A 25,929-nucleotide genomic window follows, 5' to 3' on the forward strand; every position below is an offset into this window, starting at 1 on the left:
GATTGGGGTTTTTCTCTTCTATTTTGCCATTGTTGGGGTTTTGGTTCGCTCATTTCTTATTTTTGTTCTGTATGCTTTTCTGTGTATGAAATCCGGCAGAGGTAAATCTATATAGACAGTCACCAGATCAAGCATTATTAAAGGGCATGGCAGGAGTGGTTGGGGGGCTGTGGGGAGCTAACAACGATGAGAAGGAGAAAGAAGAAAATAGTCTGAAGTTGATGGTAGTGATAACTGCACAGCCCTTCTCCCTACGATTGAACTATTGAGTTGTATGCTATGTAAATTATATGCCAAGAAACTATCAAAATACTTTGAAAGGCAAAATCACCCCCACCCCACAGCCTTCCTTATCTATTGGCCTTACAGTCTCTGTCGGCATTTTTTCAAGGTAGAAAAAAGAAAGACATTAGAAGAGAAGAGAAGCAAGTGAAAATAAGAAAGCCACTCAGCCATTCTTTCTCCACACAGAGTCCAGGGGAGTGCTCACTGTGGCCCCAGGGCACACCCCCCCCACTCCCAGGAGCATAGGGTTTGTCAATGGTTCAAGCAGATTGAGGCCACCTCCCTATTCAAAGCACCCCTCTTTCTGCAGCCCTTTTTCTGATCCTCACCAACCCGCGTCATTGGCAAGTGTCTGAGCCTTCACACAAAGATGGAGAACAAAGCAGGGCTGCAGGTGTGGCCCCTCCCTATTCAAGGACATCTGTCCTCGAGGGGCTGGGCCCCTGGGACGGAAGAACCACCTTGGGGACAAAGACTACTGCGGGTGCTGCTCCAGGTTGCATCGCACACCAGACAAACACCACCCTGGCCTGCATTCTATATGTTGGCTTGTGCACATTTTCTGCAGGCGAATGGCTCAAATGAGCCTCTAGGAGGCTTTTTTTTTTTTTTTAGGAGGCTTTTTGAGAATGAGGAATGAGGAATGCAAAAATGATTTTTAGACTGTCTTTGTCTTTCTACAGCCAATGGATTAAGTTCCCCTTTTTTAGGCTTGGCATTCAAGGCCGATGTGGTAGGGCCCCTTCTTCCCCCTACCCCCTACCCCCACTCCCCCCCCTACCCTTCAGAGTCTGACCCTCTCTCCGCCTGGTGGAGCAGCCACCCTGCCACAGCGCCCTGTCCTTTCCTCTCCACACATTGTTTTCCCACCTGCCAGTCAAAGCCAATCCAAGCCCCTTCTGCTCCCTAAGCCTAGTCAACCACCCTTCCCTTTTGCCACCACTGTACCCACAACAGCACAGGCTTTCAATCCTGCTAAACTGGAGGGAGCTTTAGAACAATCCTGCTGCCTGGATCTCACTTCAGACCCATGAAGTGAGAATATACATGACATAAGGTGCCTAGATGGCACAAAGATCATCGATCTTGACTACAAACTCAAAGGTTGCCAGTTCAAACCCACCTAGCAGTGCTGCAGCAGAACATTCTAGTCATCTGCTTCCATAGAGATTACAGCCAAGAAATACTGATTCCTTCCTCTGAAGTAGAAATAAAAATATATCCCCGACCTCATAGGGTTGATAGAGAGGGTAAATGAGTTCATGTATTAATTTAGTGAATGGTCAATAAATGTTCTGGCTGGTACAAACAGCCCTGATAGAGTGATGATTAAGTGCCCTGCTGCTAACCAAAGGTTGGCAATTCAAATCCACCCATCACCTCTGTGGAAAAAGACCTCAGGGTCTGCTTCTATAAAGATTACAACCAAGAAAACCCGAAGGAAGCCGTTCTGCTCTGTGGGTCAGTACGAGTCCAATCGACGTGGCCGCACCCAACAACAATGGTCCATGCATCTTGTTCTCCTTCTAGAAGATTCACTTTGATGATAGGATCTGCATCTTGTCCTTTTCTGCGCACAGGACACACGCGTTTTTCGCTTGTGTGTATGAGGGATTAATCGATGCATGAATTGAGAAGGATTTCGACTTTCGAAGCTGAGAGAAACGTACCCAGAAGAAGTGGTCCAGGGGCTGCTGCTTGAACAATGAACAGACCTCTGAGAGCGATGAACAAAAGAGGAGTGATGACATGTTCCCAATAGAACACCTATCAGAGCATGGGCCAAGGCCATGTGGCCAAGGTGCAGAGAAAAGACGACAAGGCTATACGTGCTGTGGGTAGAAGAGAGGATTGTGGAGGGGAGTTGGGGTTTGTGGCGCGAAAAGTGAGTTGGGCCATTTCATAAAGAGTTTCTTTCTCACTGAGGAATGGGGGCTTTCTTCTGTAAGGAATGAGTGGGCTCTGAGGACCAATTCTGAGCATCAACCCTACACGTCAGGAAGTTGATCATTTCCAACTGGAGGGAAGGATGGCCTGAAGCAAGGAAATCAAGTGGAAGCAGTCAGGTTAGCGGATTCCATGGCTTCCCGTCTGACACCAGCATTGTACACAGACTTTAAGCCTTTTTGATAAACCACGTCTTGTGGAGCTCTGATGGCATAGTGGTCATGCATTGGGCTGCGATCCACAAGGTCTGCAGTTTGAAACCACCAGCTGGTTCCTCAGGAGAAAGACAGGGCTTGTTACACCCTCTAAGAGTTACAGTCTTGGAAACTTACAGGGCAGTTCTACCCTGTCCTATAGGGTTGCTATGAGTCGGCATCGACCTGACGGCAGTGACTTGGGTTTGCTTTTGGTGTGAAGCTCTGTGGTGCTGAGTCCCTGGTGAATTTGATGGCTGTAGTGATGGCAGTAACAATAGTACCTCTTGGGTGGCCCTGCCATGTTGGGGGTTTTCTCCTTTGGTTTATTTTCAGTCATGTGTTATTAGTTTCTGATGTATTAATATGCCTGCATTGAGTAAAGATTTCATTAGAACAACATAGTAAGAGTGCCCTCAACTCTAACCACAACTTACTTAGTTCTCTTATGTTAGTGAGAACTTAAGTAGAACTTACTTAGTTCTACTACATTGGTGAGAGGAACTTCCACTGCGAGAGGTTTCTTCTGATTCCTCCGGGAGAATGGGCAAAGGGTAATATATGTATAAATATTCTCTTCATCTGTACTTGCTGAAGTATAATCGATATACCTACTGCACATATCTAAGGTGCGCAGGCTGCTAGGCTTTCACATGTGCATGTTGTGAAACCATCCTCCCAGTCAAGGAAATGAACATGTCCACATCTCTCTCACCCTTTGTCACACTTCAGCTCGCCCTTCCCTCCACAAGCTCCTAATCTTCTTGGTCTCTGGCAACCACGAATGTGCTCTTTGTTGGTACGTGTTAGTTTGCATGTTCTAGGTGCAACGTACATGAGATCAAACAGAATATTCACTGTTTTATCAGGCTTCTCTTACTCAGCATAATAATTTTGAGATTCACACATGTTGTTGCATATCTCCAGACTTTGTTTCTTTTCATGGTTGAGTAGAATTCGATTGTATGGATGTACCACAAGTGTTGTATCCATTCTTCGGTTGGCAGACACTTGGGCTGTTTCCAGTTTGACACTCCTACAAATAGAGCTGCCATGAAGATTCTCGTATAAGTCTTTGTATGGACATGTTTTTATTTCTCTTGCGTAAATAGGTAGACTTTTCTGGATTATGTGGTGGGACTATGTTTAATTGTTTAACTTCTCAAGAATCTGCTTATCCGTTTACCAATGTTGGTACGCCATTTTATGTTTCCCTGAGCAGCATATGAGAATTCCAGTTCCTTCACATCCTCACCAACACTTGGTATGGTCAATCTTTTTAACTCTAATTGCAAATTACTTTTGCCCGCATTGTCACACTGTACTGTCTGGTCATTAATACTGACCTTCATCAAAGCTTTCTTCCTCCGTCTTTTCCCTGTGGTCTTTGTTGTCCATATTTAAATTCTATATCTCATATTTCTCTCTTATACATATTTAAACCACGGGTAACTTTCTCATTTGTCTATGAATTCCAAACATTCTAATAAAACCTCCAAAGAATGTTCCATTTTACTTTTTAAAATCCCTACCAATACACTGTATACATCATCTTATGTCAAGGGGTGTCAATAATGGAAGTTTTCCATGTACTTTTTGAAGCCACCTAGTATAAATGTCTTAGCTATGTAGTGCTGCTGTAACAGAAATACTAAAGTGTTTGGATTTAAGAAACAAATTTGTTCCCTCACAGTTTCAGAGGTTAGAAGTCCTAATTCAGGGGGCTAGCACTCAGGAAAGATTTTTTAGGGGAAGATCTCCCTCTCTTGACCCACAATTTAGGACAAAGGTCATTGCGTTGCTTTGCCATCTGCCTCCTGGTTCCTTGGCCTATTGAAGAGGCTAACTCAACCTCTGCCTTGCTCAGGCAAATGTTACAGAGCTCTTTAGAGCTACCAATAAGTGCCCAGAGGCACCGTACTCCGTCTGATGATATTCTGTTCTTTTTGCTCTGTTACTTGCCTCTCACACTGCTTCATGAAGGTCTCCTGGTTCTGCTGCGGCTGTTTCTCTGCCTCTGCTTCTCATTGTCTACATTATCTTTGCTGTTACCACTCTCCCCGCTTCTGAGTTATCACCAGAATTACTTTTGATGCCCATAATTCCACCACCAGTCTCTTCAAGTTCTTCAAAGTAATCTAGTAAACTTTTATTATTATGGACATTAAAACTCTCCCAGCTCTACTGGAATTACTCAATGCAAAAATTGCTTCTACATCTTCGGTACCTGTTAGAGCAGCACCTCTCTCTAGAGGAAGTAGCTTACGTTGCTGTAGAAGTTGGCAAGTCCAGAGCCTGGGGTTTAGACATCAGGGTGGTGGCTTCTCCTCACTTACACAGCGGTGAACCGACAAACTCCAGATCAGCAGACAATGAGCAGGCTTCTGGCTCAAATCCCAGGAACTGGAGGACAGATGGCAACGAGATGGCTGCAGGATCCAGAGTGAGCAAAGGGTCAGAGTGCTTGGCCAGAATGCCCATCTATATTGCACGTATATCATAACCACCAGGAAACTCCTTTTCAACTGGTCGGCTAGGCCTAAGAGATCTACTCATGGAAATAATCACATTGTATCAGACCACAAAATGGAGGATGACGACATTATCACATAACTGCCAAACTAGAGTGTAACTGCCAAATCACTACAAATCATGGCCCAGTCAAGTTGACATACAACCTTAACCATCACAATACAACAGGGATTAGAAAAATGAGTGAAGAACAGGAGACATGAAATCTGGACTTGACCTTGGATGTGTGACCTTGATTAAGACATTTCTCCACTCCAGACCTCAGTTTCTTTGTCTTTAAAATGATGCTGTTTGCCCTGCCTCCCATGAAGAACAAGTTCCTGTTTATTCATTTCCTCCACATCCGTGGTTGCACTCCAACCCCCAGCACCATCTCGGTTCCGGGAAGAGAATGGTGAGCAGGAGAGACAGACCTGGAGCTTGCCTTCTAGAAATCAGCATGAAATTGCTTTATTTACAAAGCTGTGAAGAACTTTGTAAATATTAGGAAATAGGGTTATTTATTTACCAACCTACTCTCATCTGACTCTCGGCAACAAAAGATCCAATTAAATTGGCTGCGTTCCTCCACTTACACAAATGAGCTTCTTTCATAATTAGATTTTATTTACCTCACTGGAGCTTCATATTAGTATGAAGGACTAATCACAGTTGGACTCTTCCTATTACTTCTCAGGGCAGAAGTCATGGATTTATGAATCAGAAACACCTTCTTTTGCAAACTCTATTGTTTGGTTTGGGTTAGAACCCAGGTGAGCCCAGGAGCGATGCAGGCCCATGACTCTGGGACATTGGCCCACCTGCAACACATGCTTAACAGTACTGGCCATTGTCCTCATGCCTAAGGTCTGAAATGGCGATGGGAGGATTTGAATTTTCCCATACACATTTTTAAAAGGCACGTGTATCTTTTGTGAATCGACCAAGGAGAGAAATAACAATGATGAAAAAGGAGCCTGATAATATTCTGATTCAAGGACTGCTGGTCAGCTTCCATTTCGAATGAGTCAGCACGTGGGTGACCACTCCTCTGAGGCTAGAATGTTTCCTGGAATCCTGTTGATTTTCATCCACCCACCCCAGCATCTGAAAGGTCAGGCGCCATCCTGACTTCTAACATTGCTGGATGGACCAGAGGGATGGTCTCTCTGCTCCCCACCTCTTCTGATTTACTGACTTGCAGTGGTGCTTCATTCATTTATTTTTAATCAAGATAGAAACCATATACTATACAATTCCATGGGCTTTTGTTTATCTACAAGGTTGTCTTTTCTTTGTTTTGCTTCCTTTGCGCCTCCCCCCCCCCCCCCCTTCATTTCCTAGGGGCATGGATGGACTACTCACGCATTCATTGATTCAGTACATCATTTCTGAACTAGTTGTGAGAGTTAGATGTTTTTGTCTACTGCCAACTTGGGGGGGCCAGGATTCTCCCATGAAATGATCTAGCATAGTGTGGTCAACTCCATAATGGTTTCTTCTGTGAAGTAGTCAAGTCACTGTGGGTAAATTAGACCTCCTTCGTCACGTCACAGCCTGATCCAATTGAGGGAGGTTCCATTCAGGTGTGGCTTACTCAGTAAAAATCGACAGTGTGTGGAAGGTAGCCCACTTCTGCTGAATTTGTTACTTCATAATGGAGATTAAAAAATATATACAGTGAAGCCTCGCCACTTCACGCTTCGACTTCCGCGGCTTCACTCTATCGCGGTTTTTGCGTAACAGCGCATGCTCTGTCATTACTGCCACTGATTGGCTCATACTGTACACGCTTCTGTCTGCATCGCTACATATCGGAGCTACGTATCAGATGCATTTTTGCTTTTGTACAGTGTACTGTAATTGTTTGCGATTTTTAAGAAATTTTATCTAAGCCTTATGATGGCTCCTAAATGAGCTGCTTCTTCTAAGCCTTCTGACAATAAAAATAAGCGCCAGAGGAAGATGCTCACCATCCAGGAAAAGGTAAAACTTTTGGATATGATCAAAGATGGCAAGAAAATCGTGGAGGCTGCACACCATTTCGACTTGAATGAGTCTTCCGTTCGCTCCATCCGTAAAGAGGAAAAAAACATCCGTGCTACGGCTACTCCTCCACTCAGAGTGTGGGGACAGGAGTCCCATGGCTCTCCAGGAGGCGGTCCCCAGGGTGGATGCCATTGCCATTGTTGGAACAGATAGGAACAGAATGCCATTGCCATTGTTGGAACAGTTGACTTGCACTTGCACTGGGGTGGCGTCGTTGGAGCAGGTGCTCTCTACAGTCACAGAGAAGCCCCGGCCACCCTGGGCGGTGGCGGGCATGGAGACGACCGTGACGGAGTAGGGTGGCTGGTCCTGCACAGACTCCGTGGAGAGTCTCTCGAATATGGGTGCCAGCACCCCCACGTTGTAGCATTTCCCACAGGAGAGGGCAGCATGCTGCACCAGGTGTCCGCGTCTCCATCCTCGCCGCGCACCTTGCAGCTCAGGCAGGCCAAGCACTCTGTGGGGTCCTTGAGCTCACGCCACCATGGCGGGCCTGTCATCAGCAGGGAGCATCCGTGACAGAACTCCCCAAACTTCCCCACGCAGTCTTTGTGGCAGTAGAGTTGGCCATCCTTCTCATAGTACCAGTGAGCTTGCTCGCATTGTGAACACTGAAAGGGGTCTCTGGAGGTAAAGTACGCAGGGACCGACAAGTAACACCCCATCTTCTTCCCATACCAGATCACCAAGTTCCGCTGCAAATCCGTCTGGGGGTGCCTCCGGCCAGCTGCGCACAGCCACCATGACAGGTTGGGGCTCCTGGCACCTCTGGCTGCTGGTGGGCTGCCCAGCGCTCACCTTGCCCTCTGGAACAGCTTGAGCAGCGGGAGGACCCTGGGCCACTGACCCCCCAGCAGATGCCTGAGGGGGCTCATGGCTGGGGTGGCTCCTCCCCAGTTCTCAACACTTTGCGTGGCCCTTCGGGAGGGTCTCCGGGTCTCCCCTTCTCCACCAGGCTGCCAGCACACATGCATTCTTGGGCAGGGGCTGGCATCTCGCTGAGAAAGAGGGGCTGCTCAAGACCCCCTGCTCTAAACCAGTGGTTCTCAACCTTGGCTGCACATGGAAACTACTTGGGAAATTTTGTTTTTAAATCTTAATGCCTCGGACCTACCTCAATAGATTTTTGACTCAGAAGGAGTGGGGTGCAGCCTGGGCATCAGGGCTTGTGGAAACTCCTAGTTGAGACAAAGAGGTGACCGTGTTGGAGAACCACAGCTCTGTAAACTCTCCTTACACTCTCTCCTTGGCCTCACAGCTCTCACGGTAGGGTTATTTGGGTCCACGCATATTTTCCCACTTCTTTTAAACTATAAACCTTTTCAGAGCAAGGCCTGGTTTTTGAAATTCAATTTTTATCAGCCTGTCCCTCATATTCAGCCATAGAATAAACCAACCTAACCCACTGCTTTCGATTCAATTCCAACTCACAGCGACGCCCGGCGCTAGAGTAGAACTGCTGCACATGATATCCTTGGCTGTGACCTTTATGGAAAGGAGCCCTAGTGGCACATGGGTGAAGTTGTTGGCTCTGCAGGATAAAGATGTCTCTGTCTACGCACCTAAACTGCCCAACCTAGAAAACCCCATCCAGGCAGCTCTGCCCCTTCACCTGGGGGTGCTACGCATCGGGATCCACACAGAACAACCACCTTTACAGCTGATCTCAAGTCTGTCCTTTCCTCCGCTGCTCTGCTGGGTGGATTTGAGCCACCAACCTTGAGCAATCAGGCACACATCAACCACACAAGCCCAGAGCCCAGCCCTGTCATGGTCGATATTTATCAAAAGGATGACGAACGCCTTATTGACCTATTATCTGGAAAATATTCACCTTTCCATAACAGAAGGGTCGGTTTGTGCTAATTTGAAGACTGGTGCCCTGGCCGTGTTATGGTTTTGCACTGGCCTGCGATGCTCAGGGTTGGCAGTTCGAAGCCACCAGGGAGAGAGAAACCACTGAGGGAGAAAGGCAGGGCTTTTTATTTCCACTAGCTGTTACAGTCTGGGAAATCCACAGAGGAGTCCCTAACAATCGGTAGCACCCCACTGGCAGTGAGTTTGGCTTGGGTTTTCGGTTGAGCATAAAGGCCAAGTCTCTGAAGGACAGGGGGCTGGTGGCCAGGATGGGTGTTTCCACTGAGAATAGTTTCCCCAGGAGCCGGCAAGCCCCATAGCAGCCATCTCCAAGAGCCACGTAAAGAAAGCATCCGCTTGGACTCCGAGGCTCCAGAGGGCAATGAAAAGCTGAGCCGCCCATAACTCCCCCACCCCCCCTCCCCCGCACACACACACACACTCACACACTCCGCATCCCATTCAGAACCTCACGGCTAAAATATGATGATGTTATTGTTTCTTCCTCTCCAGGGCGCCATTCGGAAATTTATGGGGATTGTTGTTCGCACTATGAAGGCATCTGTTATTGAAATGTTCCTTGGTAAGTACTTTTATATGTGTATCTGGACACTCTTTTAACATTTTCCGAAGGCCCATAGAAACAGCCTAGGAAAGTGTTAAACCAAGGCAGAACATATAAATAACACGATGTCTCTCTGTACAATAAACATGGTGGAGGGACGTTCAGGTGAGAATGTTTTATGTGACTTCAACCTTTGGTAGGGCATGTGTATGTGTGTGTGTATATGTATATATATATGTATATATGTAATATGAAAGCATATATACAGAGGTAAGTCAAAACATATTGCTATAGAATCATAGAAACCTTTCTTTTACTACGCAAAAATTCTCAGACATGGGAAGCATTTGTCTCTCACTGTTTCCTCCATCCAGGTCTATACACTTCTCTAACTCTTCCCCAAAGAACTCGGCGCTATTTGATTTCTACCGTCAAAACGGCAGTTTGGGCTTCCTTGAAGGACTAGAACTGCGTTTCTTTTACATGTTGTTTTTGCGTTTGGGGAACAGAGGCCGTCTGCAGGGGCAGGATCAGGGGTGCAGGAGGGTGAGGTCATGTTTTCCAGTCATCTCCTCTTAGACAGCCCCTCGGAAAACCAGCTCATGATGGAAAAACATCCTCAACCCAGCTCGCCTGACCTTTTCCTCCCGCCCCCAGTTTTCCACTTTCTTACAGCATATTCATAAGAAGCCTCCACGATGGACCTGTGCCCTCAGGAAAAACCTATTGAACTCACCCCTTTGGAGTCTCACAAAACGCACAACTCGCTGAGCTGACCTCTCAGCCTTGAATTAATCGCTGAGGTCTTCCTGAACCTCCTTAAAACACTTGACCCATTTAAAATCTGGAGTTTCGTTAGAAATTAAGTATGATTCCTGACCTCAAAATCAGTTGTTGCTGTTTTTAAATGAAGACACCTTAGTAAGACCAAGACAAAGGTATCGTGGAGGCACCTTCTCCGCAGCCGTCACTGATCACAGACACACGTCTAAACACAACTGGTTTGGAATAAGCCTAGGTATGCATGATCTAGAACTGTGTTAGTCTGGGTTGACTAGAGAAACAAATCCATAGACACTCATGTGTATATAAGAACAAGCTTTATATAAAAGAGCAATTGTATATTAAGAAAACATCCCAGCCTGGTCCAGATCAAGCCCATAAGTCTGATATCAGCCCATATATCCGATGCCAATCTATAAATTACTCTTCAGACTCATGCAACACATGCAGTGATGCTAAATACAGGAAGATCACAGGCCAGTGGGTGGAGAGTCTAGTGGATCCAGTAGTGGTAGAAGCATCTAGCAGGAGTCTTCACGTGGCTCCTCCAGCTCCACGGCTCTGGCTCCATCAGTGTAGCTCCATGTGACTTGTCACCAGGAATGTCTAACAGAGAGTGTATGTCTGGCCTCCAGTGAGTTACGTATCTCCATTGCACCTCCACATGAGGTCATCAAGCTGTGACCTGATTGACAGGCTAAACGCCACCCCTTAACTCTTAATAGTCTCAAGTTAACACCAGATTATGTAACTTCCATAAGAACCCTAATGGCAATACTTTTTTACCTACTTGCATATGTATTACATGTGTGGCTCTCTTGTGGTATGTATACACAACCATGTGCATACAAATACACATGTGTCTATGTGTGTGTGTGGATTCAGCAAGTAGGAAATATTTTACATGGAGCAAATTTGCAGATGCTGAATTTAGGCATCTTTTGGTTTCTTAGGAGGTCTGGTTATGTGTTGGGCTGCAATCCACAAAGTCGGCAGTTCAAAACCACCAGCCACTCTGAGGGAAAAAGACAAGGCTTTCTACTCCTGTAAACCGTTCACATTCTCAGAAACTCACAGGGTAGTTAGTTCTACCCTGTGCTATGTGAGTTGCCAGGAGTCAGCATTGACTGGATGGCTGTGAGTTTGGTTTTGGGGTGTTTTTGTTTGTTTCTTATTTAATTTTCCAAATCCACGCGCACACACACACACACACACACACTGAATAGACCTGGCCTTACTTGTACCTTTGGCAGCTCACACTTGTAAAGATAAAACACTTCAAACATATCCACTATCACCAGAGAAGAATACATTTTACCCTGTCCTTGAGGAGCCATGGGTAGCTAAGAAGTGAGGGAAGGGCTGAGCTAAACTCCTGGGCGAACCTCGGCTAATCCTGGCCCAGCAGCGGCTCGACCTTGTCAAGGACGGTAGCCCTGTGGGTCCTTGTGAAACCATCCCCAGGGGAGGGTACAAAGGCCCTTTAGGTAGTCGGCATGTCCAAGGGGCTGCACAGGGAATAAGGAGACTGCCCAGCAGAAAAAGCCACACCAGCCAAACTCCCTGCCATCAAGTCAATGCTGACTCTTAGCCACCCTCCAGGACAGAGGAGACCTGCGCCTGTGAGGCTCCATGCCGCACAGTGGCGGTAACAAGAAGCCTGAGGAGGAAGGAGGAAGGCGCACTGGACCGGAAGTCAAGGAGGAAAGGTCCTAGTCCTGCCTCTGCCACCCATGTATTGATTCGAGCAAGACTCTCCCCCTCTGCTTTTGTGAATTACTGTGCTTGACTTATTAACCACCCAGTCCTAAAAATGAATGTAACGGCCAGATAAGTAGAACAGCTCTGTTAAGTCACCCTCTTGTTTCTTAGCTAAGCCACCCTCTCCTGTTGCCAAAGATATACCAGTTGCCATTCAAGTACCATATATACTCGAGTATAAGCCAACCTGAATACCAGCGGAGGCACCTAATTTTACCACAAAACCTACTTAAAAAACGTGCTGAAAAATTCGGTTTATACATAAGTGTCTACGGTAACTCCTGGTGGCCTAGGATGTGGCAGAGTAAAACTGAGCTCTCTAGTGGTTTTGATGGTTGACTTTTTGATAGTAGCTCATCAGGTCTTTCTTCTGGGCTTCTTGGTAAACTCCAACCCTCAGCCTCTCAGTTAGCAGCCCAGCTTGTTACTACTAGTGCCACCCCCTCCCCTTCTCACCCAGGGAGCCACAGATAAGGGCACTAATAACGTGTTGGCGTACACTGTGCAATATCAATCAAACCTTCTCACTGGCATCTTTTCCTGGTCTATCTCAGGAGGCCAAAATTTTGAGGGGGTTCTCAATGCCTTGGATAGGAGCCCCCCCCAAACATACATCCTCTCTTGCTGTTGTCCTTAAAGACTGGGCATGGTCTAAGGTTCAGGGGTCCTGGCACCACATATACCATTTGTCAGCTGCCCTACTTGCCTTAGCCCAACTGGGGAACTCTCCCTTCAGAAACAAAGAGTCCTTCCTCTCCACCTTGCCCCTTCAGGGGGGCTAGCTCCTCTCCCATCCAACCTGCAGGAAGTAGAATTCTAACAAAGGGCAATGACTGGGAGTAGGGAGGACATGGCTAGCACAAAGCAAAACGAATCAAGCAAACATTCGGAGCCCATTCCCTGCTCTACCACGTCTCCCAGAACCAAGAAGAGAGATTTGGCTGCCCTTCCTTGTCCTCCCCACCCCATTTAGCCTGCCCTCCTCAAAACTCATTTCTCTTCAGATTTGTTCATTCACAAAGCAAGAAATTAACATGGAAAAAGACACACACCCATACACCCTATTCATAAACTATGTCTCTAAATCCTCACATGTCTGCCTCCCAGCAAAGCTCTCATCCTCCCATTTAAGCCCACCCCTAGAACCCTCCCCTGGGCACTGCCACAACCTCCCAGCTCCAACCTTTCCCCCCTGAGTCAGCTCCTCCTCACCTGATGAATCTCCCCAGTACACAGTCCATCCCACTGTTATGAATCTCCCCAGCACACAGTCCATCCCACTGTTATGAATGAATCTCCCCAGCACACAGTCCATCCCACTGTTAGGAATGAATCTCCCCAGCACACAGTCTATCCCACTGTTATGAATGAATCTCCCCAGCACACAGTCCATCCCACTGTTATGAATGAAGCTCCTCAGCATTTTCCCTTTGCATGTGCCATGGGTCCCGAGTTTCTTAAAGTGCCGTGCTTCCTTGATCAGCTTCTTCCTGTCCTTGCCTGTTTTCATCGCGTACCCCAGCCCTTACCTTGGCACTGAAGGGCTCGCTTTCCTGGGAGTTGTCGTCCTCACCTCCAGGCCTCTGAGCATGCTGTTCCTTCTCTGGGAATGCTCTCCTCCCCTCAGCCCACACACCCACATCTGCACAGTTGGGCAAATCCCATCAATTTCCCAGGAAGCTGTGACCCTCTCCCTTCGAGTGATTGTCTCCCTAGGTGCTTCCTTGACACATGGCATTCACCTTCTCACCGGTCTGGCTTCTCCCAAGGACTCTAAACTCGCTGAGGGCAGGAGCACACCACCCTCACTGTTGTAGCTCCAGTGCTCGGCACATTCCCTGGGCACTGGGTCAGGCTTGACACATCAATGATTGTTCCTAGGGACAAGATGCTGGATTTCTTAGGTACCCAGGCCATGCAAATGATCTCCAACGCCCTCTAAATTAACACCAATTAAATATTTATCAGAGCTAGCATATTAGGTTAAACTATGTTGACATTTATGCTGACGTGCGGTTTTAGGCTGCCCATGGTCATTAGAGTACCCGCATGATGAACGTGGGCACTTTGGGCAGCTAGTGGGATAAAGAGGCAAAGGTTGTAATCAGCAAACTTGGATTCCAGTGCCAGCTTCTGCCCCAAATAACTGCACAGGTCTAACTAAAGTATTAGCTGTGGCCTTGGTTTCCTTTCTATAAATGAAGGGGTGCTCCCCTAATCTCCTCCCAGACTTCACAGGAGATGATTCCTGGTTTATGAGATTCTAGAGAATCTGTTGTCATATCACTGCTAGGAAGCTCATCTGCAATTGGCCACAGAGGCTTCGTTGAGTACCTAACTCCAGACTAACGCACTGAGGAAGCTTGCCCCTCTCTAAGAGGATGTGCCTTGTATCTGGAAGCTTTGTGGACAGTACCTCTAGTAGCATATGAGGGTATCTACAAAGAAGTTTACAGGCTCTACAAACTCACTGACATCAATTTTGACGCACAGTGACCCTATAGGACAGGGCAGAACTGCCCCTGTGGGTTTCCGAGACTGTACATTTTTCCGGTACAAAGCCTCTTCTTTCTCTCGAAGAACAGCTGGTGGTTTTGAACTGCTGGTCTTGGGGTTAGCAGCCCAACACATAACCACTACACCACCAGGGTTCCTGCTTAGGGGCTAGCATGAGTGATTTCTATAAAAGCTCTAGGCATATAAGAAGTCTTCAGTAAATACTTACTGATTTGCTCCTTGATTAGATGTTCTGACATTTCTTGTCTTTCCTTGAAAGTAGGCGGGTTCTGGCTGTAAAACATGACTTGACGGGACAAGGGGGACTCATGAGCACAGCTTAGCCATGCCAATGTTTTTCAAAAGGACTTTTCATTATTGTAAGTCTGTATGACTTCAATAGGACTAAATTTAAAAATGGGAGCCTTGATGGCGTAGCAGTGACATATTGGGCGACTAACTGCAAGGTCAGCAGTTCAAAACCGCTAGCCACTCATTAGGAGAAAGACGGTGTGTTCTACTCCTGTAAAGAGTTCTAGTCTTGAAAACTCACAGGAGCAGTCCTGCCCTGTATTACAGGGTCGCTATGAGTCAGCATCAATTCTATGGCAGTGAATTTGGTTTGGAATTTTAAAATAATTGTGTTGTCTTTTAAAATGGTAAAAGAAGCATTTTATAAAAAACATATGCTCTCTAGATAGGTGAAGCATAAAATAGGAGAAAATACAAAATACCAATACTTGCATTTGGGCATTTTCATTCCTGTGGTTTTTCCCTATGTCCACTCTAACTCTATCAGCATCACTGGTGGGGTTAAGGCGTAGCATGCCCGAGGAAAGTTAATATTGTTCTCTATCTCATGTGTAACGAATGCTTAGGATTTTCCTGTTGTTGAACATTGTCAGTATTTCCTATTTTCAAATGGCTAGGAGATAGAATGCTGCGATGGGCATCTCTGTCCACAAATCTTTGTCTACTTCTGTGAGGATGAACAACAGGGGCATCTCCTTTCCCTTGAGTTCATTCCGAGTCACGGCGACCCCGTGCCTGCCGGAGAAGAACTGCTCTGCAGAGTTGGCCTAGCAGTCATCCTGATGGAAGCAGATCCACAGTCCTTTCTTGATTATAATCTGGGGCATATGAAAGGGCATGTTTTCTAGATCAAAGGATGTTAGTAGCTCTAGGTTCCTTTAATGTATTACCAAAGGTCTTTCCAGAATGGCTCCACCTGCTTAGACCCCACGATCAATATGTGGGAATGCCTAAGGCCCACCCCTTGCCAGGATTAAGTACCATCTGCTTTCCATATTTACTGACATGACACGGGGACACACCTCCTGGTTTTGCTTTCACTCATGAGATTGACCATTGTTTCGAACTTACTCATTTGCATTTTCTCTATCTATAAATTATCTGTAGAATTAATTTCTTAATTAGAGTGAAAAACAGTTACACCCCCGGTATCTTAATTGTATTGATCAAAACCCCAAGACAAGGAAGAGAGAGAGAGCCGTGGGAGCAATTTTTTTTTTGAGAAAGCAATTGTTAACACTGAATTGTTAACACTGTTTTGAAATTCCCAACCCCATTAAAATACGGTGTGAACTTCTTATGTTCATCAAAACTGGAAACACTGGATTTGAAAAGATTGAGAAACACCCCTGCTCGGTGGGTAGATCTCCATTGCCTTAGAACTTGGGGTTCTAGCCTCAGTTCCCTCAAGACTTCTAGGCACTAAGGAGCTGGACAACTATTTCAGCAAGAAAGGACTGGTTTTCAGACTGGCCCACGCTCTGTACTCTCCAGTGAACGCTCACCAGCCTGTCTCCGTGCGCCCCTGGGCTTCCTAAAACCAGTTGCCAAGGTGACGATGAGTCTCTTGGTGGGCCCACATGCATCACAGCAGACCTGTGCTCCATGGAGTTTTCAATGGCTGCTTGTGTGGCCGCAGATTGACAGACCTGTCTTCCTAGGTAGTGATGGGATGGATGGAGTCCAACCTCTGACCTTTTGGTAACTGCACCACCCAGGAGCTCCACTGGGCTTTCGATCAAAAGGAAAATAAGATTGGGTTTTCTCTCACCCAAGTTCAACATGCAATTCACCATTTCCAAGGTCACAAGAGAGTTCTTTCATTGGCAAGGGTGTATAATCAGAGGCTAGTATGTACTGCAGATAGAAAAGACTATCGGTAGCACTGTTGGGTAAGTGGACTGCTAATAGAAAGGTCAGCGGTTTAAATCCATCCACTATGCTGAGGGAGAAAGATGAGGCTGCCTGCCTCTGTGAAGATGTATCAAGTTGGAAACCCTCTATAGGGTCACTATGAGTCAGAATCGCCTTGATGACAATGGGTTTGGTTTGAGCATTGGTTAAACTGAATAAGCCAGGCAAGATTTCAGCCTAGAGGGGCTTGGGAGACCAAATGTGAGTGATGGGTGCTCTTTGTTGTTGTTGTTAGGTACCCACAAATCAACCCTATGTACTCATAGCAACCCTACATACAGCAGAGCAAATCACTAATCTTTATCGTCCTAATGGTGTTAAGACTTTCAAAGTCCTTGCCATGGGATCACCAGCCCAGAAGGGCAGTATTTGGTATTCCAGAAGAATTGAGACCAAAATATAGTCCTATTTTACTTACTCTCTACTTCACTTGCTTCGTTTCTCCCTGCGTGTTGATCTAGTACTTGTAAAAACACGCAAGGAGTCTAGATATTTACTTTTGTGCATAAAATAAAGATGTGGTCTTTGCACAGACTTTGACAACACAGAGATGACTATAAAAATTAGACCTCCGGCACACTCTCACCCACCCAAGCCCCAGGAGTAAATAAACCCCCCAAAATGTCTGCCTTCATTCTACTTGGCTGGGCTTTTCATTCTCACTCGGTCCTCTTTCATGTGTCTGGTCTTCAGGACACGGTGTGTCAGCGCGCCAGACCTCCATGAACGCGAATCGTCAACATTGAAGAGAATCTAGGGACTGTCTCATTGCCACAGACCAGCTCAATAATCATAAGATAAATAATAAATTGGCCGGCAACTCTGTGACATGGACACTTTCCCCTTCAAAACCAGTTGCAAATTCAAGAATTCCTATATCCACTTCTACCTAAATTGAGCATCTGTCTTCTCTTAAAACAAACATGGAACCCAGGAGGGAAAATGTCTATTTTGATGACTCCATTTCCCCGAGCTCATCTCTCTAAGAGGACCAACCCATGCATACTGCTGCTCAGCAAAGTGGCTAAATGGAAGAGGGAGTCTCACCTCTGGACAGGTGAGAGGAAGGAAGGTGAACAAAGAATTGATTAGACACGTTGCTCCTTTTGAAAAAGCAGTGCTTTCTGTCCACAAGTAAAATTCGTATGGCTCCAGAGAGGTGAGCAGTTTCATTACATGCCTACCCAAATAAGTAAGTAAATAAAAACAAAGGCACTAACGTGGAGGGGATTCCCCCTCATGGTGGCGCCACATGTTCCCTAGAACTGAGCTCCATTGGGTTCACCTGGCTGCAGGTCGTCAGGACTTTCTTCCATTGAGCCACTTCAAACCACCAACTTTTCACTGCAAGCCCAGTGCCAATAGGGACGACTCTATACAATAGTGTGAGGAGTACACGTTTGGTTCTTTTAAACTGTTGCGATAAAATTTCATAATGTTTCAAAATTTAAGGTGGACATAGCTTTCAGAAAGGATATTTTACTAGGAAATCTATTTTAATAAAAGAATAATGGATTGGTGGGAAAATGAAGCCATTTACAATAAGTAGTCCATCCAAGGAGGGCCAGTTCTGCTAAGTAAAACACTGCTGGTAGTGAAAACAGTTGTGGAAAGGATGTTTAGCGGGGAAAAAAAAAAAAAGTTGGTATGTGTCCTTTAGCAAAAATAAGTCATAAAACATTATAAACAGGATGAATATAACCAAATGTTCCTCTGCAGTTACCTGTGTGACTGCATAAATATACAGAAAATCATTGGAAATGATTGCCCTGGTGTATTCATAATGTTTGCTGATCGAGTCTATTTTTACATTTCCTATAAGCAACGTTGCTTGGATAATAAGGAAAAATAAGTCTGCATCATTTTTTTAAAAAAAACTCAGTGCTTAACATGAAAATATGTTCTTTTAGGAATAAGAAAAAATCAGTCATTATTTTATTTAAAAACACAGCGGAGAAGTGGGTGAGGGGAGATGTCGGATGGGACAAGATCTGACAAAATAATAATTTATAAGTTATCAAGGGTTCATGGGGGAAGGGAGAGCGGGGAGGGAGGGGAAAAATGAGGAGCTGATACCAAGGGCTCAAGTAGAAAGCAAATGTTTTGAGAATGATGAGGGCAACAAATGTACAAATGTGCTCGACACAATGGATGGATGGATGGATGGTGATAAGAGTGGTATGAGATGCCAATACAATGATTTAAAAAACAAAACAAAAACACAGGGCTTACTCTCATCTTATCTACTTGAAAACAAACTGGCTGTGTCACTTTAATCTGATGGGGGCATACTTTCCCTTTCTTCTCCAACTTTTATGTTTCCTGAAGGCAAGTAGTGTCCAAATGTCTGCGTCTCTGTCCTGAGGAAGCTCAGCGGCCAGCCGTTCACTTGGATGGGCCACAGATCCCAGAGCCCGCCAGATTCACCCCTCAGACCCCAGGAAGACCCCTGTCCTTTCTCCTTTCCCCTCTCCGCTCGCCTTCTCTTCCCAGACGGCCTCTCTCCTGAGCTTTCGCGTCTCCCCTCCATTACCTTTCCCTGGGCCACAGTGACACACACACACACTGGACCACACACATGCACAAACACAAAAACGTCCTCATTGGCCATTTGGAAACTCACAGGCCTGGGTGCCCACGCCCTTTGATCATTCATTCCAGGCAAATTAGCAGACTTCTCCAGGCCCACGTACCTTCTTTGGGAAAACGGACATAATAGGGTTAGTATGGTGAGATTTTAAAACAGGGAAACAAAGAGTCCATGTCCAAGAGGTTCTGGGAACAGAACTTTCAGCAGAGGTTAACAAATGTATACAAACTCGTATGTTTTGTCTCTAACCTTAATTGGGGGAAACCCCATTTCAATAAGAATGCTTCCGTGTCCGGCTGAAGCAAACACAATGGTCAACCGAAAGTGTTCAAGAAAAATAATATGGATTTTTTTTTTCTGCTTGTAGTTTTTCTGGTGACTGGAATACATTCAAGTAAAGAAATTACAAGGATTAAGAGGCCCAAATTCAGTAAGTAAAATTGCAACTCTTTACTAACATAGGCCTGTGTCTCCAATTAGATTATTGGAAAGTTGATTTGTTTCATCTCCTTCTCAATTGCTTTGTGGTCAAACTAATTCGTGATTGATTTTATTTATAATGAACCTCATTCCAAAGAGGAGGACTCTGATCTTAGGATAAAACTCATGTTGCTGCACGGGGCTGGAAAAACACAACATGTGCATACAAAGACCAGGACACTGTGAATTTGTATTTTCCTGCTACTGAAATTCTGACTATAGTCCCTGTACCAAAAAATTCCATCTAGTTCCTCTAAAGATCCATGAGGTATCAGAGTGATGCAGTAGAAAAATGAATTTCACTCTTGGATGGGATATCAAGCAAGACTGGATAACAGAGACCCTAAAATAGCAGTCTTTTAAACAGCATAGACGGTTCATTCTCACGCTCTGATAAGCATTGTTAGCCTCAACTTTTATGAAGTACAGTCTTCAAGGGCCCAGACGCCTTTGACCTTGCCTTTCTATCATTCTCAACGTGGCTACAACTCATGGTCGAAAGGGCTACCCCAGTGCTACCCGTTGTGTACCCTCCTTTCATTGCCGAAATGGATGCAGAAGGCCCCACTACAGCTATGTTTGAGTGTTGGAAAGTCCACTGTGCCAACAGTAAGGATACTGGGAAATGTCTTGGTTTCAGGCAGCCACGTGCCTGGTTAAAACAGAGTCCTGTTACTGAAGAAAAAAGGAAAAGGAGATATTGGGGGATGTAGGTAGAAATAGCAGGCTCAGGCGAGAAATTTCACACCAACCATTGTGAGTACCCTGGGGTAGCTGGATAACGATCTTTAGACTTGGCGGAAGCTTCCGTCTCAAAACCGTGCATATATAAGGGACCACAAAAGACAGACCTTAGACAAAGTCACCATTCTGTGCTCTTCCCAACTGAACCGTTCTTTACAGGCACTCCATGTAAGTACCTTGAAATCAGCAACATCAATAATTGGAAGTAAAAGAGAGATTCACTTCACCCGCCACCCCTTTGTCTTCGGCTCCTTTAAATCCCACATGTGGGCTTTCCTGTTGAAATGAGATCAAAATGGGAGCCATCCACAGCCTCCTCGCCTAAAATACGAGACATGGAAGCAGTGGGTTATCCCTGTCAGCACCAGAAACCAAGCGCACTGGGTCTGAGACAGTGTGCCTTCAAAACAATGACTGAGTTAATGCGGAGACAAATGCGCAACCAAGTACGAATTCCTTTGGGCTGTCGCCACTATCTTCATTAACTTCTATACAAAAATCATGAAAGGGCCTATGATTACCATGACAACAGCTTTCAGTGCCTCTGAGTCTGCGCTAAGTGACCCAAGGGCAAACTTCTTTGTGAGCTCAGTAATGGACTGAATTTCTGATATGCTAAATTTTAACCTTATTCCCCCAATCTCCCTAGTGATGCAGTGCATGTGAATCAATAAATGCATGAAGCCATTACTCTAATTAGCAACTCTGGCACAATCATTAAATAAGGGTTGGGGGGGCGGGCGGGAGGAGGGCGAGAAAGATACAATGAAGGAACTGGAGATTCCCAAACCAGGACAATATCTGATTCTAGACCTCAGGAGTTATTTCCAAATCACAGTCTATAGCTTGGGGCCAAAATAAGGTTGGGTTTTTTTTCCAATTCAGTGTCATCAGTCAGCTGCTGGGGGAGGTGACTGATGACAAGGGAAGACAATCATTCATTCACCTGGCAGTCCTTAGTAGATGCTGACCAATGTCAGGCCCTGTGGGAGTTAGGCACAGGGCTCTCTCCTCGCTAGAGCTCCTCTAGCAAGGAGGTAAGGACACATCAACCAACAAAAAAAAAAATTAGCAAATACGGGGGCTTTGAAAGGTTTCTGGGAAAATTCTATTATCTTCTAATTCCATTTTTCCAGGAACTTTTTGAAGAGCCCGAGGATGTGCCAGGTCAGGGGAGTTTAGAGTACTCCGAGAACAAGGAGAAGAAGCCATGTGTCTGGGAAGCCTTCCTGGAGGAAGTGGCCCACATACATTGGGATCTGAAAGCCAAATCGAGATTGGCCGAGCAAAGACAGGGGATAAGAGCATGACAAGTAGAGGGAGCACAGCATGCCCATGGCGAGGTTATAAAGAGGTAAAGGAGTTCAATATGACAGGAATGCAGAGTAGGCAGGGAATGTGTTGAGATGAGAGATGGGAGAGTAAGGTGCCACATTCTCCAGGGCTAATCAAGGTCAGGAATCGGGGCTTTATCCTGAGGGTGGCAGAAGGATTTCAGTGAGGGTTATTTTGCTTGCAATTAGCCAAAACTCAACCCTCATTTTGATCAAGCAGAAAAGAGATATTGGGTAGGACAGAGAGAAGCTTGCATTAACCAAGGACAAAGCACACAGAAGCTCACAGGATCTATACCTCAGAGCAGCAAGCCTGCATGTATCTCTCTCTCTGCAGACCATGTTCTTGGCCCAAGTTCATGGGCAAGAGAATTTAGTTCCACCAACCTAGGCTGGCAAGGGTCCACTCTTTAGAGTAACACATGGTTCCCCCAAAAGAAGAAAGTACGCAGGTTGTTAGTAAAATAAAATAACCCTGTCAACAAAAAGCTTCCTTGTACCAATATTCAAAGAGAAAACACAGGTATGAGAAAGCAACACAGGTATGTGTGCACGTGGTAATATTACAAAAGCATCCACAAAGTCTAAACAGGATTTCACGCAAATCTGTACACAAAGTGAAAGAATAAATGAAAATTGGGCCATGTCAAAAAATAAACGGAAGTACCTTGTAGCTGTCTCTTGTATGCCCACAAAACTAGAACTAAGTGTGCCGGTAAGTGCTTGGAAAGACGAAAGCCCACCCCTTCCCAAGACTTTATATTGTAAAATCAAAAGATCAGGCTTTCTCTCCGGTCTACTACGTTTGCAAGGAGACATGCTACAGAGGGAAGAGTTGGAATAGCAAACAAGGAGAGTTGGATCATCTTCCCCTTCCAGTGTCGTGTGGTTAGGCGGCTTTGAGCAACCCTGTGAACGATAGATCGCAACACGACCCGCTACTGCAGCATCCTCACCCCGGTTGCCATTGCTGGAGCCCGTGGCTGGAGCCATTGTGCCCGTTTGTTTCCTTGAGGAATTCCTCTTTTTTGCCAACTCTCTACCCAATATGATGTCCTTTTCTAGGGACTGGTCACTTCTAAGAACATGACCAGAGCACATGAGGCCAGGTCTCAACATCCTTGCTTCTAGGGAGCATTCTGACTGTACTTCTTCCAATACAGATTTCTTTGTTCTGGAAGTCCATGGTACTTTCAATCTTCTTCCCCAACATCATCATTCAAAGGCATCGATTTCTCTCCGGTCCTCTTTATACACTATCCAACTTTCAGGTGATTAGGAGGTGATTGAAGATGCTGTCAACTGAGTGACACCTTTGCTCTTTAACACGTCTGCAAGCATGTGCAAGTGTTCTTTCACAGAAATTATCATCATAATCCGTTTGTCTAGTTCAATACCATGTTCTTCAAGAAAAGCAGATAAGGTAGGCAACATGTAAATTTTATTTTCGTCCTTTTTTTTTTTGCCAAAGCTGAAGTTTCATTTGGAATGATCGGATCTTTTCAGACACATCGAGGCATGTTGCATTTGGTCCTTGCAGTGATACATTTAACTCATTCAAGAAGGCAAAGATGTCAACTAAGTAAGCTATTTTCTGCAGTTCACGTTTATTGCTGAAAAGTGCTTCGAACTGTGGTCTTGCTTTCGGGTTAAAAAACGTTTTCAGTTCATCACGAAAAGTTTTAAAACTTTTCCTCTCAGCAACCATCTCACTTCAGTGTGAAATAGCAGAGCACTATTCAGCACATCCAACTCATTGCACAGTTGCAAAAACAGTCAACTGTTTAAAGTGCTCACCTTTACAAAAATGACAGAAATTATGACGCTTTTCATTACTTCTTGTAACTCTTGTGGCAGCGTCTTTGTTGCTAATATTTGCCAATGAATCAATCATACAGTGAGTTCAGATGACTTTTGGTGACTCATTCCGTACCAAACGTTGAAATCCAGATCGACATCCTAGCATAACTGGAGCACCATCTGTGCAAACACCACAAACCCTTTCCCAAGAGATCTTATGCTCTTTCAGAAATGAACCGTGTCAAATACATCACATGTAGTAGTTGTCATTTCAAGAGGTTTGCAAAAAAGAAACTCATCTTTAAAGTCGCCATCATTAATATGCCTCACATAAACCAGTAACTGTGAACAGTTTGTAATGTCTGTAAATTCATCAAGTGGATGCTAAATATTGGAAGTGGAGCAGATTTAACTTCCTGGATTACCTGATCAAGAATGTCAGCAGACATATCATCTATTCTTCTGCAGACAGTGTTGTTAGATAAAGAAATAGCACTCGATTTGGTAACAAATTTGTCTCTGATCATAATGTGAACAATGTCTTTGGCTGCTAGCAACAGTAAATCTTCAGCAATGGTGTGAGGTTTCACCTGGCAATTCTGAGTGCCACCAAATATGAAGTTTCAATGGCTGCTACGTTTTGTTTGTGGTACTTGCCACCAGTGTCAAGTCTGGCTTTCTTGAGTCCATCAGCTTTGCTTCTAAAATAGTTGGTATCCTTGCAGGCACAGCTCAGATGCTTGCTATCAAAATGGCATATTAGTTTGTTCAGCTTCATAGATTCAGCTGATAGAACGTCCCTGCTGTAATTTTTGAGGTAAAACCATACTGTAAAAAATCCTCACTATATTTTGTTTTCTTAGCATTCTTCTCTACATGATCTACTGTCATGGAATGGTTTGCTAATGAAAATAATATATAAAAATAGCTTTAATAATACAAAAGATGATACATGTGATAGTTCAATCAATACAGTTCATTAAAATTTCCTATGATTTACCATTCTTTGTTGTTTTTTACATACCTGGTACTATCACAAGGGGGCAGTATTCACATCAACCACAGCTGAATATAAAGAACAATCAGCATCCAGATTAAGTTCCCATGGTACAGATACATAATATATATTTTTTGCAGTAGTTTATTTTACATTTACCCAGTAATTATAATTCATGAAGTGTCATTTTACCTCCAATAATGCTGCTTTCAACACAGCAGCTGCTTTCTACACAGTAGCTGCTCTCGACACGTGTGATTGGTCCACATAAGTACATTATGGCACCAACCCTGTCACACACACCTGTATTTGTATGGGATGTGTGTGATGGGGTTGGCGCGATGATGTTTTCACGCCAGGTACTCATATGTAGGCGTATCTGCATGTGGCGGGCCCACCTGGAGACGGATAGAGGAGCAGTGTCTCAGTTCCTAAGACCATCAGAAATATGTGTTTTCCGATGGTCCTAGGCGACCCCTGTATAAGGGTGATTCGACCCCCAAAGGGGTCGCGACCCTCAGGCTGAGAACCACTGCGTTGAAGAGTTCTTGTGTAGCACATTTGTCCAATGCAATAAGTCATTTTCTTCCTTGACTACGGCTTCCATGTGCATTGATTGGGGATCCAAGTACAACAGAATCCTTAACCACTTTGAATTTTTCTCAGATTTACCTTCTTTAGCTGACTTTGAAATTTTCTGTTCAGTTCTTTTATTTCATCATTTTTTCCATTCTCTTTGGTCAGTCTTTATTCAAGAGCAAGCTTCAGATTATCTTCTGACACTCATTTTGGTCTTTTCTTTCTTTGTCTTTTCAGTGATCCCTTCCTTCTGCGTGTATGTTATTCTTGATGTCATCCACAACCGTCTGGTTTTCAGTCATCAGTGTTCAATGCACCGAATCTGTTCTTGAGATAGTCTCTAATTTCAGTGGAATAGACTAACGGTTGTACTTTGGCTCTCATGGACATGTTTTAATTTTCTTCAGCTTCCATGTGAGCCTACATCTGAGCGACTGATGGTCTGTTCCACTGTCAGTCACTGGCCTTGTTTTGGCCGATGTTGAGCTTCTCCATCATCTCTTCCCACATGAGCACTCAATTTGATTCCTATGCTCTCTGTCTAGCAAGGGTCACTGCCTATGTTGTTGAAAAACGATACTTTGCAATGATGAAATCTTTGATACTGAAAAACCTATCCTGTGACTGTCAGCTTCATTTCTATCAGAAACACCCTATTTTTCCATCTATTGATCATTCCTCTTTGTTTCTGACTTGCACATTCCAGTCATCAGTAATTATCTTTTTTTTTT

General features: G+C 44.9%; 1 protein-coding gene across 1 annotated transcript in view; it reads left to right on the top strand.

Moving 5' to 3' along the window:
- VIT (vitrin) overlaps positions 1–25,929 on the top strand; it is a 147,609-nt gene that overhangs the window by 20,625 nt on the left and 101,055 nt on the right. The window contains exons 2-3 of the mRNA XM_045287027.1: positions 9,357–9,426; positions 19,632–19,694. Coding sequence (XP_045142962.1) covers positions 9,375–9,426; positions 19,632–19,694 — 115 coding nt within the window. The 5' untranslated portion in view covers positions 9,357–9,374. The remainder of the gene's footprint in view (positions 1–9,356; positions 9,427–19,631; positions 19,695–25,929) is intronic.

Source organism: Echinops telfairi, unplaced genomic scaffold, assembly GCF_000313985.2.
Source record: "Echinops telfairi isolate 266 unplaced genomic scaffold, ASM31398v2 ScPeMD7_10;HRSCAF=50, whole genome shotgun sequence".
NCBI lineage: Eukaryota > Metazoa > Chordata > Mammalia > Afrosoricida > Tenrecidae > Echinops > Echinops telfairi.